Source organism: Penicillium chermesinum (genome assembly GCF_028974085.1).
Source record: "Penicillium chermesinum strain IBT 19713 chromosome Unknown utg000005l:1.0-4115287.0:1.0-4118363.0, whole genome shotgun sequence".
Classification (NCBI taxonomy): Eukaryota; Fungi; Ascomycota; class Eurotiomycetes; order Eurotiales; family Aspergillaceae; genus Penicillium; species Penicillium chermesinum.
Window position 1 is genome coordinate 1,931,212 of NW_026695315.1, and position 13,876 is coordinate 1,945,087.

Here is a 13,876-nt window from a genome sequence, read left to right on the forward strand (position 1 = left end):
ACCATATAATTGTCTGCTTTGGTCTTCGTGGAAACCACGTTTGTGGATCCACTTGCGGCTGCGCTGCGTTCTTTTGGGAAGACCCTGGGGGGAAGATCACCAGGTATTGCGTTACTCTTTCTCTATTAGTAACTGTGAAGTCATCTCTCCGGCTTCACCTTCGGCCGGTACCGGCCCACGTAACTTCTTTTCCCCGGAGCGTTATGTGACTTCTATGAGGACTAGCCCCCTGCATTATCCTTTGTACGGACATATTACATGCATCAGAGAAGTATCCGTGTTCAGTAGTCATTTATGCAGCCGAACTGCCATATATTCTGGTAGACAGGTACACCACGTGGTGAGTTCTCCGAATAATCTCCGACATTAAAGACCTCGCCCGTCAAAAGCTCCGTCCATTGGTGGCCCCGTAATTTGACGTTGCATTGTCATTCATTTCCCCTTCATGTGCCCTCGACACCCGCTTGCTCGAAAAAAATCGGAAGATGGAATATCATTACCGGAGATCAAGGGGTGAGATCAAGGCCATGTCATTAAAAAACCGTTTATCCGCGGAAGCGTGGCGAATGTATTTAGTGGAGAAATGATCCATGGATGGCTATAGGCCCAGGTGGCGCGCTAGTACTAAATACCAGTCCCGCGTGAAGAAATCAGGGTTTAAGAAATGGTAAGAATACGGATACATGGAATGCTTGCCAGTACCATCTTCTGTATCTTCTCTACTCGCGGTGCAACCCATGTGCTAATTCCCCGCCATTGCGAGATCGAAATGAAGATGAGCGGGATCAGTCCGGCAAATGCAGTTGATCGCGCACTAGTGGCGAATAGGGAAGTCCTCTGCAGTCGGTGGAAAAAGGCCACCTGCGCACCTTCCTGAAATACACACGTCTAGACCATTTCATACAAGAAATTCGTGGCCATGGTATTCCATACAGCAATTTTTCCCCCAATCGCTACAATGCCTCTCTTTTAAGATGCACGGGGCACAGGCCGCAGAGCAGGTGCTATGGACTAAATGGGAACGGGAAAGTAGCGAGAAGCGACACCCGCACCTAATCGCGGTATCTCATGCGCCAGTCAGCGCTAAAGAGTCTGTAGCGGTGAGTTACATCGCATGGTGAATTTTCGCGTAAATTAGGGCCCGGCTACCCGGATATTAGCGTGGAACGGGTGGGAGTTGAGATTTGGGGGCCGTTTCAAGGTTGAGATAGAAAAAAAAATACTTTGTATATGACTTTTTCAGCAAGCAAGCTCCGCTACGTGGGCTCCGTGAGGCCCCTGGGTGAGAATAGAGCCTGGCTCACGAAGACGACTGAAATACGACAATTCTAGGTATAGACAATAACGATGAAGGAAGAGGAAGAGACAATTTGATACGGCCGATCAGCTATAAAGATATACTCTCTGCTTCCACCCCTCTAAAATGAATTTGACCGAAAACGGCCGAGTGTCATTGATAGAAAGCCGTTGGGGACGAAAGTTTGAGCTCATCTAGAAAGTCCGCGGGCCTTCCAAAGAAATTGAAAACTGTGTGTACTTTCCAGACAAAGTGCCTGATGCCGTGGCTTGTTCCGAAAGAGGGTAGCATCGCATAATGACACAACCTTGAGCCGGTCCGTGGTGTGTGTCTGGTCGAAAGCAGCCCAGCAGTTCATTGATTGGGAGAAAGGTATCGGGTGACACAGTGCCACATGCGGGTCATTTGTCCCTTGCGAATGTCCGTAGGAAGTCAAAGAGCAAACCAGACGGAAACCGAGATTGGAGTAACTCATGAAGAGCAACACTTCGGAAAGTAGAACCGCGAATGGCAATTCAAAAGTTTTTGTTTCGAAAAAAGAATGACGCCGAACCCATTCAGCTCTCCTTGTCGTGGTGGCGAAGCTTCTCAATGCCATCGCGAACGGTGTCACGGACACTAAAGCCGCCGAAAAGCCAGTCATTGGAGTGACGTCCATAATGGTTGACGGTTCCGGTGTAGCGACGGTAGTCATCGCTATGCCTGTGAGTCGGAGAGGCAGATCGCTTGATAGGAAATTCCCCCTTGAAAGAGCGGGGTGAGCCATTGTCGGCACTCATATCTGCTGATCCGCTGTAGTGGTCTTGATCAAAATAGGAGGCATCGGCGTTGCTCCGTGGAATGTCTTGAGGTTGAGCCATCGATTGATGGCTTCGGGGGATAGTGATTGGTGTAGGAGACTTCGACTTGAATCGTTTCTGCTGGAGCTTCGCGGTGATGGGGTACGACAGTCTAAAATACTTCTTCTCGTCGGAGCGTTGTGTGCTGCGGGAGGAACTAGTGGTGGTCGATGTTTGAGATAAAGAGCGAGTTGGACAGTTTCCACTCTGGTGAGACTGAGATCGCATCACTTGAAGGAATAGGAGTCGCGGGCTCTGCAGGGACCGGAGAAAAAGTAGAAAAAAGGGGTGGGATTGAGTGCTGACGAGGGAGTATCGGAGGCTATTTATTGACCCTCGAGCGCAGCTTTCTCCTCAATTCGGTTCCTCCTGGGGATCGTCACAATCTCATAGGGCAACCAACCACATCGCAGCGCAGTCGCTTCAACCCCTGCTCTGTGAGCGTGTCGAAGAGCGCCCCAAGCTCAAGAACAGCCAATTAACCCTCCTGAATCGGTTCCATCGGGCGGACCGGGCCTGAGTTCACCAACCGGAGCAGCTCAAGTCAATCCGCCGCCCCACTTATAAGGTTAAGCGGGGCGTGTGTGTCGGTGAGACTCGCACAATCACGACCGTCCACGGTGAAAGGAGGGAATAACGCCCGTCAGGACAGCCAATCCCATATGTTTCTGCCTTGGAGCCTCCTTCAGCACGAATGGGGACCCCGCAGATACACCGCAGATACACCGCAACAGCTGGTCCCAAGATGTTCTGCTGCCATGGAAATTGCAGGGCATTGTGATTAGTCTATTTACCAAGGCCTGAACATCCCTTTCTCGCTTTCCCTCGACTGAGACCTGACCAGAAAGTGCTGCTATCAGCCAAGCATGTTGCCGAGTTTAGGCAACCAGCATTCAAGCGGAAGATCGTGACCGCCACGCACCCAAGTGCCCCGTTTTCACACGCCAGCTTTACTAAGGCACCGACAGGTCGCAATTCCTTATCTCCAGCCCTCCAATGAGCCTCGGGCAAACGTGAGACACGCTCCTTCTAGCGGCTTTCCAGAATGCCTTACGGCCGAGGGCCGATAACTATGGGTTTCGGCGTTGACTCACGAAACTCCCCCCACTTTCCCTCCTAAAGGGGTATGATGCAACTGGCAGATGCGCTAGCGACCCCGCAGGGCGACGGCACTCATCCAGGAGGCTCATAGCACGCCACAGTGTGCCGGTGTTTCGCCATTACGCGCAAAAAAATAGCTCCTGGGGAAACCAGGGAGGTGCCCTATTATCTGAAAACACGGGTCATGATGATGCTCTGTCCGGGCAAGGATCTGTCTTTCGTTGCCCCATAACGTCATTGGGCAAATCACCGTTGAGACACGCGTTGGGTCTCAATGTAATTGCCGAAAACGAGTATGACCGGGCTTCGAATTGTGGAGCAAGATTAGGACAGAAGAGCCGGCCTGCACTAGAGCTAAGACTACGACCGATACAAACGGCTTATCACTTCACTGATTCGAAACAATCCCATCAGTACTGATACCCGGATATGAATCGCAAGATATTGTTGTTGGCCCTGTCCAGCTACGAGAATAAGGTTCATAAGTGGCTAAATCAAAAGGTCACTTAACTAAAGAATTCCAATCCTTCAATATGCGCTGGCTCAACCTCACAAGATGGCTATCCATCACTAGGGCTACCAAGCAAAGTTCCTCGAAGGTAGCGGCATTGTGAAGGCGCAAATCATCTTTCGGGCTTAATGTTGCGATAACCCTGCATCTCAAGTTCCTCACCACATAGACACCGTGATCTTTACGTCAACCCCCTGAAGCCCACAGCGAGCTATCTCGAGTATCCAAACGCCACGGACCCCCACTGACATGGGTACTACGTGGTCGCAGTTCTTCCCGCCATCTCCAGCGCTGACGGAGGTCAATCTCCCCAGTCAGCGGCAGAAGGTCTTCATCGTCACTGGTGGATATTCCGGCATGGGTCTCGAGCTATCTACATTTCTCTATCAGAAGAGCGCCAGGGTTTACATAGCTGGGCGGTCCGAAAAAAAGGGATTAGAAGCAATCAGGTCGATCAAAGCCACGAATACCTCGGGAGGGCGAGCTTGTCTTTCTGCCCCTCGCTCTCGATGACTTGAGCACTATCAAGCCTGCCGTGGAGATCTTCACGGCAGCAGAGTCCAGGTTAGACGTCCTGTTCAACAACGCTGGGGTCTCCAATCCGCAAATACGAGCGCAAACTAATTTTTAGAGATGAATATTGGCTAAATGCGGCCCAGTAACAGCTTCGCGCATCTCTAGTGACATTGGTGCGGCGCCGCTGGCTTGTCCAGGTCTGAAGCGAGACAATGCTTTGAGTACAGTAGGGCTTCATCTAGTACTCCCTCTGGTCTGAGGACTTCCCTTGGTTTGAGCTGCTGTGTGCATCTCTGTGTCTGCCTTGTTACTGTTTCAGTATACTCACTGCCAGTCGTAGGGCTTCCTTCGTTGGGACGAGATGTGTTTTTGCTTTCGGACTATTCCGTCTTTATATTTGACTCGAAGACTCCATTTCAATAAAACCTCGACATATCATAAGTTTTCAGTCCAAAGGATTTGAACACCCGTTTCCGCTATAGGGCAACAATATTAATCTCAAAATCCTCATCGTCATGCGCCACCCGTCCAACAACCAACCTGGTCAGTTCAGCCAGCATCCCTCCAGCATCAACCCTCCAATGCGACGCAAGATGCTGCATAAAGTCCTCCACCGAGTCCGAAATCGGCGCAGGCACACCGAGCTCTGCCACGCAAAAAATGCAGCCAAATCCACTACTTCTTTGGGACAACCCTTCCTTCTTAGCCATGTGGCTCTTTGCAAGAAATATCCAACGGTACTTGATTCCCGTTCCAGGATGCACGTAGACGGTTCGGTCGACCCGGGCCTCTTTCTTGGGCACCGGCGGCGCAGGCGGCGAACTGAAGAAGCAGCAGGGACAGCACCATCTCTGCCGGTACCCGTAGAACCCATAAGGCTCGCTATTATAGAGGAGCCTGCCTGTTCCGAAGCTTAGCTTCCATGCGCCTTTGCAGAAGCCTGCGTATTTGTTCTCCCTTCGGGGCGGCCAGTATGGCTTGTTATAGACCATGGGCGAGACGGTGCGGGCTAAGGATAATTTGGAATGGATGGGAGGGCCTATCTTGTTCCAGGCAAGGGAGGTGTGGGACGTATTGGGGGCAGCTGGATCCCGTGAAGGCGGCACGTTCTCGCGCACGGCTGGATGCACCGGAAGGTTTCCTCGCCTTTGGCCAACGGCCTCGCGAGGAAGCTTGGCGTCGTAGCCTAATATTCTGCTTGGATCAGATCGCTTTTCATCTTTTCGTGGATCAATTTGAAGATCTCTCAGGCCTCTTGTGATATCCAGCCCGAAGGTCTGTTGGCGGTACCGTTTATAAGGAATGTCTGACCCATCAGGGATCTGGAGGAGACTTTCGTACGGTGGTGGCCCCGGAGATGCTGTGGCAGAGTTGATGGAGGACTTGCTGCCATTGAGAGAATGTATCTTCGACAGCGGGCTAGACGGGTGCACTAGCGCTGGAGTCCTTTGCTCGGGATGGGTACTGGCAGGTTCATTATCCAGTTCGGCGATACCATTTGGTGGCGGTAAAGCGCCTCGCAAGACTCTGAGGGCTGGAGGGCCAGGAGGTAGTGACCAACCATTTGAGCTCGGGTGGGCCAAATAACCCTGTTCCTCGTAGTATCTCATATAACAAGCCATGGTCGACGAAGGGTTGACGCGGATAGAGTCTTTGGAAACAGGCAAGGGAGCCGAAACGGTCACTGCGATGCGATGATAGAGTTCCTGGAGCACAAAGATCGTGCGAGCGCGTCCCAGGTCGGAGGCTAGCAGAGCAGCGCTGATATCAAGATTGACATTCTTCTGAACAGACGCCCGGAGGGGGCTGAGGAGCTTTCCCTGGATCTTGACCATGATCTCTTCGATTTGCTCCTGGCTTGCGGTGTCTCCCTCCTCGTATCTTTTCCCCAGCTGGGCTGCGTTCATGTTCCAACGAGCCAGAATCTCGATTCGCCCGAGTTCTAAAGAAGACGAGAGACTTTTCTCAGCGTTCTGGCCGCGACGATGCCTTTTCTTCTTCATCGCATGGAATAATTTCGAGCTATCATTATACGCGGCAAGGACGGCTGCGACACATGCCACGACAGGAATTGCTTGCGTGCCGGTCATCTTTGGCCCAGATTAGATGAAATAACAATAGCCGGAACTAAGGCTTGGAGCCGATCAGGATCAAGCCCCGTCTATAAAGAAAGGCCTGGTCCATTGGCGGGATAGTTTAAGCCGGAAAATCTCGCGCGGCATAGGGCACCAAAGTAGCCCTCTCCCCTCTCGAGAATCCATTTGAAGTAGCAGATTGTGGACCGAGGCTGATGCTCGAGGCCTTTGACCTGGTTAGGTGCGCAAAGATAAGAGAGGAAGACGGGAGGCCCAGATCACCGGGCTGTCATCAAACAAAGACTTGAACAGGGACTCCTCCACATTCAAGCCAGGACCGCGCATAGGCCCCTGACCATCTTCTTGGAAACAACCATTGAGGCTGAGCTACACCACGAAGAACGAATCCCCATTCGCGGCTCATCCCGACGGCCGATCCCGACCCAACGAATTCCCCCATGAACTATGGATTTTCGTACTGGGGCAAATGTGACCGGATGCCGCCATGATCCGAGTGGTCGTGAATAACCCACGATTGCCCAGTTGGTGTTTTGTGAAGTGACATATGGGGCTTACATAGGCCAGATCAACCAAGATTATATCAGCTAGATCGAGTAGCGTTCGAAGAACGCCAGCCCTTCAACGCTCGGTCATGTATATATCAGCTATTAGATTGGCTCTGGGGTCTGCTCTGGCCTGGGGCTCATTGGCCTTGCTTAAGCTTTCTTTGTCTAATTTGCATCTAGGCCACGGTAGTGCAGCAATGGGAACTCGCGCCTATCCAACGGCACTCCTCGAAGCAGTCGTAGTTGGGCAAAGTGCTGCCGTCCATAGTATTACGAGTAGTTGGATACACACCTGAGCCATTCATGAAGGTAAATCATGCACCTCCATGGGCTAAGCAGGGACTGCCAAGAATTAGGGCACGCAGGTCGTTTTGCGGCAGGGTTTACCGAGGAGCAACTCTGGTCATCTATTACGAATGGAGCTGATTATATCACGCACTAACATCGAATAAGCTAATGTATCAATTCAATATCTTAAGTTACTACTCGGCAATCATCAACCCACCCTATGAATTTTTTCGCCCCCATCTTTATGCCAAGTCCAATGCAGGACCTTCGTAAATTAATCTTGAAGAGCCTCGTATCGCCCAAAAAAAAAATGCACGTGTATGATAATTGAAGTCCTCGGGAAGAATCCGCCTCCCCGTCATTCCTCCTGCAACGTCCAAAGTCCCACACTGGGCTCCTTCCAAGACCGTGGCTGCTCCGAATGACACCGCCGATGTCTCCGCTCTGCCATGAACTGGGGTGTAGCAAGGATCGGTCCCGCTGCACGAGACCTCTCAACCACCACGACCGGCCGCGCAGACCACCGAGGCGGCATCCAGCCAGAAATCCGAGACTGATCGCCCACCGTCATCATGGTCGGCATCACAAACAGCGAACGAGTCTTGTCCAGTGCAGGACGGCGGATCAGGCGCCGGAGCACACTTCTATGCACGTGCTTCCGGGAATCTGCCATTGCGGAGACCGGGACGTCGCTCGGGCGGAGGCCTTGGATAGGACGAGACCAGAGACGATGCGTTCGGGAGGACTGGCGCACGATCCCTGCCATCTCGGCGTCGTCTCCGCCGGGACCGTCTTCTGTAATGGGCGGGATGCTTGCAGCCTGTTGAAAGGACCATGACGGGTGGCGTGGGAGGTCGGGGGTTGGGTTGAAGAGACGGAACTCTGCGCTTGATGGTGCGCGCATGCACAGCTCGGAGCCACAGTGTGGCCAGGAGTGGTGCCTCCTGTGGTGGCGGATCGTATTGGACATGTTAGGTAGAGATGGAGGTCGTATGGAAGAGGTCGTATAAAGTGTGCTTGAGAGAAGCTTCTTATCCCGCCTCCATCATGAGTCTCTTTGGTCTTCTGAGTCGTTGGACTCGGCTTTGATCCACGTTGAGGATAGGGCCAGGTAGATAAAAAGGTATCTACCTAGCAGATAGCAGGATTATAAATGCGATGGTCCTCCACCCAGGTTATCGCACGTGCTGGGCGTCTCCATGTATTGCCCGGGTGACTTGGCATCATTTGGGGTTGGCATGACCCTGGGTTCCAAGCTTGTTTCTCAATTTTGAGGACTTGGGAAGAGTGGGTAAGTGGGAAGTTACCTAGGTGAACGCCAGATGATGTTGTATTTAGGCTCTTGGTTAGCACAATTCGACAGAAGATATATATATTCTGGCAAGCCCTGGATTGACCAACTGGATGGGGTTGAAGGATAAGATGATCGGACGACCTCCAGCTACTTCCTTATCTACAGCCCAAAGAACCCCCCAAAGGGAGAGATTCTTCAAACCACATAGACGCGGCGACACCTCACTGGCAATGGGCGTTGTGGAGGCGAGTCTCAGATCTTTGGGGATGACCGCCCGGGGTGATTGGGTCAAGCGGGCGCAAACCGACCAGACGCTCCTTTGCGGGGCCTCATGACCAGAGGACCTGAGCACGAGATCGGAATAAAGATGCTGACTGAACCGGAGCTGGCTAACAAAAAAGAATGGATTAAAGGCAGAACTATAATTTTGCTAATCGAATGTCTCCTGGGAGGGCGACAATGTAACGTTGAAGATCCATCCCTGAGGTAGTGACAGTGCTTGACATAGCACAAAATGGAGCTCCTTACATCAACCAACCCCAAGTGGTCGAGTGGAACTCGGCTAACATCTTCCTTGGTCTAGTGGTGATGATTTCCGCTTGTCAATCTGATAAGCGCGGGAGACCGGGGTTCGATTCCCCGAGGGAGAGATTTCTTTTTTGTCTATTTTTTGTTTTATCTTTTTGTTTTCCAGTTCAGCTTATGCTTCAATTGTTCCTGATTTAATATTGAGCAGCCCTACAGAACTGCAGGCTTGACGGGCGTATTAGTCTGCCGTTTCTTACTGCCCAAGAACGAGCAAGAACAACGGCGCACAGGTGCAAGGATGTCTGGGATCTGGACGAAGAGAGAGCTCAATGAGCTAACCCCTTTCCCAGGATGTTTTCGTAGCAACTTGAGAAGCGCAACTAACCTCAGTACTGTAGATCTGGCGAGGGTCTCACCTTCCGATATATCGGCGGAAACCTGGCCCTGGTTCACCCCTCAAGTAACTGGCATTGCAGATTAAAGCAGCAGAGGAAAGGGCACACCGATTTTAACAAACTGACTGCGAGAATCTTTCGCTCTATTTTTTTTTTTTCTATTTGGATCAGAGGGGGATGCTGGATTAAATAGAATGAATTATTGCCAATTGTGAGAAAGAGAGTCTACTCGTCAACTTGAAGAACCTAATTCCATGTCACTAGTAGCCGCTATGCCGCTATACCCTCATAATGAATCCAGCTGAAGACCTGAAGAAACATCACTTTATCATAAGTTGAGAAAACGGACCAGCCGCCTGGCCGAACCCGCGCCAAGAATTAATTGAAGGTGGAAAACCGTTCTCCCGCCCGCGAGAATATTCATGAACTCAGTGCGATCTACTACCGTGTAAGCAATTCGATTCAACCAAACCCACGGACTGACTTACCATCTGCCCTCTGGAACGCAATCGTCACAGCTCCTTCCCGACCTGCAGCGGAGTCTTTCGGATGTTTCGCAGTAATATGGAGCATATCCAGGCAAGTCCCCCGGGCAAAGGGTTGCTTTGGAATGTTCACCGTGTTGTCCTTGGACGCCTCGGCGCAGCCCGGGGGAAGGGCCATGGTGATCCATTTATTAGCAACACTGTCGTCCCAGCGGGCCGCAAGCTGGAGAGATTTCGTCCGACGCCAGAGCTGGATCTCGGCATACCCCTTGTTGGACTTTTTCCCAAACGGACTTTTGCTCTTGGTGGTTAACGAGACGATCCGGCGGGAATAGATCAGATCGTGAGTTGGGGCCAGAGCACTCAGGAATGCTTGAGGGACCGACGAATCGTTGAACTCGATCAGGACAGTCGCATTCCTCTTGTCGCAATGGGAAAAGCCAACTTCATGATCGGCAGGGAAGAGCTGCTCGACATGGGTGGAAATATAGTCTGTGTATGAGGCAGCGGGGAACCGGACGCTTTGCGACGAATTGGAGTAGTCGAAATCGGCATTACGGTACAGATAGCAGACCTCGATGTAGCGCCACGATGTCTTCTTCTGGAGAATTGTCACAGCCTTGTACTGCTTGTGGTCTGTGTTGGCATCGACCACATCGTAGATGCGGCCGGCACTGAGAGGCTCCGACCAGGAGAAGACCGGTTTGAAGTTTATATCCAGCACCGCCTTCTCGAAGTCTTCTGCCCCTTTCTGGCTTCCGAAATGCAAGCTCATTCCGATATTTGGCGCGCTCGAATCATACATATGGGAGTACAGGGTGTTGTAACTTCCATCGGTTTTATCGGAGCGCTCCTGCGTTGTATCCGACCACTTCATAAGGACCTGACGCGACATGTCCTCGCGGTGGATCTGGACTCGACTGAGCGGCATCCAGAATTCGATGCACCGTGGGCTTGTTTCAGCTGCAGATGGGCTGATAACGACCCTGCGAGTATTTTGCCAGGCTTCCGCAAACGATTTCTCGAGAATTCGAACCTCGCCTGATTTGATAATCTGAGGAGAATTCATTGGTTTCATCCCAGGGGCCTTCAGCCGCTCCCAGACTTCTACTGAGCCTTTAAAAACCACGCTCTCTGTGAATTCTGGGGAATCAATTGGTTCTCTCTGCTTGACAGCATCGAAATAGGATTTAGGAATATTGATAAGAGCACCGAGATCCCCATCAAACTGGAAGGAGATGGACACGCTCATACTGTCAAATTTGAACGGGATCGGATCTGAGGCTTGAGTCCCTGGGAACCCAGTCAGAATGGCATTTGACAGATTGATCAGCGGTGGTAAGTCTCCCTGCTCAACTAGAAAGAGTGAGCAATTGGCAAGAGGCCGTTGGGAGGGGGAGGGGGCGCGCTGGGCTTACAGTCACGTTGCAGGCAAAGAGAACCGCTCTGATTACAGATAATGATTTTCGGCTCGCTCTCACCGTCCTTGGTGGCCAAGAGAAGCAGATACGGTGCGCCTCGAGTGCGCAGGCGAGAGGTTTTGGCGCCAATTCCTGCATTGACGAATGTGCGGTAGATGACCCTTTCCTCTTCAGTACCGCCATCCTCTTGGTTGACGGTGATCCAGCGTGCATGGTCATGGCCCCATCCTAGCTCAGAGCTAGCTTCAGAAGTTTCCTCTGGCTGAATCTGCTCCAGATCTCAAGATTTTGAGAACGGAGGCTGGACATGTCAGGAATATCCACACTTGTGTATTGTTCAAGTTCTTGGTTGATGCCCTGAGGAATTTTAGTATGTAAAAAGCCACGATATCACGTATCAGGTCACTCACTTCGGAGAGATCTGATATCGATTTGCGATTCTCATCTGTCAGAAGAGCGGGAGAGCTCCCGTCCTGAGAACTATATCGTACAGTATGTATGAGGCTTTCAGGAGGTCAACATATGCTTGGTTCGCCACGTATCTGGACTCCAGGCCATTCGAGCCCATGCTTCCTCGTGCATTGACATACGCATGTCTGCTGCAGTTGACAAGCGTAGCCCGTGCCTTCAAGAGCCACCAAGTAGCAACACGAATCCAATCTCTCGTGATGAGGCGTCTGACTTGAAGCTCTTCATTGACGGATGATTGGAAAGCGCGGGCAACTTCCGGGTCTGGCTTGTGGATCTTATTTTGAGGCACATAGCGCAGAGGTCGCGCAGCTTGTTCCTGAAGTCGGACCTGCTGAAGCTGCTGCATGACACTACTCACAGCCTCTGTCACGTTATTTGGTCCGAACTCAGTGACAGAAGAGTCACTGCCTTTTCCGAGACTCTGTTTCTCTTGTACCTCAGAGACATCGTCCCAGAATGTCCTCTCTAGGGAACGACCGTCAATGGACCCATTATGAGATCTCTCTGTTCGGCCCAGGGTTGAAGTTGAATTGAGTCTTCCAAGCAATGTGCGAGAGGAACTACCGTCATTGGCAAATAGCGGCGAGGTCGGCGAAATCTTTCCCCACGTTGATGCATCGGATGCTGCTATAGTTGATTCTGAAGAAGTGTCGATAGGCCGAGGGGTTCCTTGCTGTGTTGATATTTGTCCCAGGGAGGGTAGTCGAGGTCGCGGTATGCTGACTCCCGGGGCTTCCAATTCGCTGATGCTCCCTTTGATGCTACTACCTTTCAGACTTAGAGGGGAAACCAATGTGTCTGTATCGCGGGAGGCACCAGTCCCAAGAGGCGACATGGCCTGCTCATCGTCCTCAATTGCTTGAAGCATCTTTTTCTCCAAGTGAAGGAGAGCGGTGCTAGAGGGGCAAAAAATCTTCAATTAGCTTCTTTTAAATCGGGCGGATAAGATCGAGAGCTGCCTACTTATCAATAGAACTCATGCATAGGCTCAGAGTGGAGGTATGCACCATGATTTTGGATTTGATCTCTTCGATCTGGGGACGCTGCGTAATCCATTGGATTTCCTGCCAGAACTTCTTACCCTCCACTAGAATCCCCAGCTCACGATACCTGTTCAAAAGAGCCGTCAATCGCTGAAGGGTCTGCAGACAAAGGCTGAGGCATCGTCCCAGAGTCGATCTTCGGGCGTCATTCATCCGCTCAAAAAATGCAGTATTTGAGCTGAAGTCGTCACTGAGCGCGCGCAAAGCGCCCTGCAAAGACCCAAGCTCTGTCACTAGACCGCGGAAGCCATCTGGCGCATCTTTGGCAATAGTCCGACACCGACTGTAGAGCTCCCATGTGATCTTGGTAAGCGTAGGAATTTCGAGCACCCCGAAACTTGTCGACATGATGAAATGAAAATAAGCAGCCCGAATGGGGCGGAAAATGGCTTGAGGATCAGTTTCGCCAGCCTAAGCCTATGACAGAGAGACGACCAGGGGAAATGAATGTACCGCAAGTAGCTCTATTCATCCCAACCTCGGAGTGTCTGTGGGTTCAGCGTGTCCAGCACAACCAGGACGTCTTGCTTGATGGTTCCAGGGAAATGATGTAAATGGCCCGAACAACACACACCTCGTAAGCCGGAGTAAGACTGAAGCGGTTGGCGCGATCCGGTAAACCCCGATCCACAACTTGAAGTCTTGTCTGATATGTCTGATGCAATCCAGGAGAAACCTCACTATGGCAAGTTATATCGAGCTCGCACGGATGAAGGAAGATGAAGAAAACGGTGCTTATCGTGCACGTCCAGTTGCCCTTAACAAGCTGCTTCTCTTCCCCATCCAACACCCGGATTACGCAAATTGAGGTGCAGATCGGGGGGTCCAGAAAATACGAACAGCCAATCCGGGGATTATTTGGGGGCGGCCTTGTTTGATCACCGGGTCCCATGCCCCAAGGTCGAAGGCGAATGCAGGATAGTCTCAGCAATACATGGTTGGGGCCACCGCAGGCTGTGCATCACGTCGGTACACATCAGCCTGGCATTTACTGCCTCCATTGTCGGCGCCACCCGCGGGTGAAGAGGAATCAGGGGCACACGAGG

At 51.7% G+C, this 13,876-nt stretch overlaps 5 protein-coding genes across 5 annotated transcripts; 1 reads left to right on the forward strand and 4 right to left on the reverse strand.

Moving 5' to 3' along the window:
- Positions 1–1,854: 1,854 nt before the first annotated feature.
- N7468_006891 (uncharacterized protein) lies at positions 1,855–2,364 on the reverse strand (the record flags this gene model as incomplete). The annotated part of the gene is made up of 1 exon (XM_058476187.1): positions 1,855–2,364. One exon carries the CDS (start codon positions 2,362–2,364, stop codon positions 1,855–1,857), a length of 510 nt encoding a protein of 169 aa, XP_058329077.1.
- A 1,633-nt stretch (positions 2,365–3,997) lies between these two features.
- N7468_006892 (steroid dehydrogenase) lies at positions 3,998–4,379 on the forward strand (the record flags this gene model as incomplete). The annotated part of the gene is made up of 2 exons (XM_058476188.1): positions 3,998–4,150; positions 4,188–4,379. 2 exons carry the CDS (start codon positions 3,998–4,000, stop codon positions 4,377–4,379), a joined length of 345 nt encoding a protein of 114 aa, XP_058329078.1.
- A 361-nt stretch (positions 4,380–4,740) lies between these two features.
- N7468_006893 (uncharacterized protein) lies at positions 4,741–6,354 on the reverse strand (the record flags this gene model as incomplete). The annotated part of the gene is made up of 1 exon (XM_058476189.1): positions 4,741–6,354. One exon carries the CDS (start codon positions 6,352–6,354, stop codon positions 4,741–4,743), a length of 1,614 nt encoding a protein of 537 aa, XP_058329079.1.
- Positions 6,355–7,551: 1,197 nt separating this feature from the next.
- N7468_006894 (uncharacterized protein) lies at positions 7,552–8,163 on the reverse strand (the record flags this gene model as incomplete). The annotated part of the gene is made up of 1 exon (XM_058476190.1): positions 7,552–8,163. The coding sequence occupies one exon, from the start codon at positions 8,161–8,163 to the stop codon at positions 7,552–7,554; it is 612 nt and encodes a 203-aa protein (XP_058329080.1).
- A 1,709-nt stretch (positions 8,164–9,872) lies between these two features.
- N7468_006895 (uncharacterized protein) lies at positions 9,873–13,178 on the reverse strand (the record flags this gene model as incomplete). Its single annotated transcript, XM_058476191.1, has 5 exons — positions 9,873–11,251; positions 11,314–11,584; positions 11,727–11,796; positions 11,907–12,683; positions 12,751–13,178. 5 exons carry the CDS (start codon positions 13,176–13,178, stop codon positions 9,873–9,875), a joined length of 2,925 nt encoding a protein of 974 aa, XP_058329081.1.
- Positions 13,179–13,876: the final 698 nt, after the last annotated feature.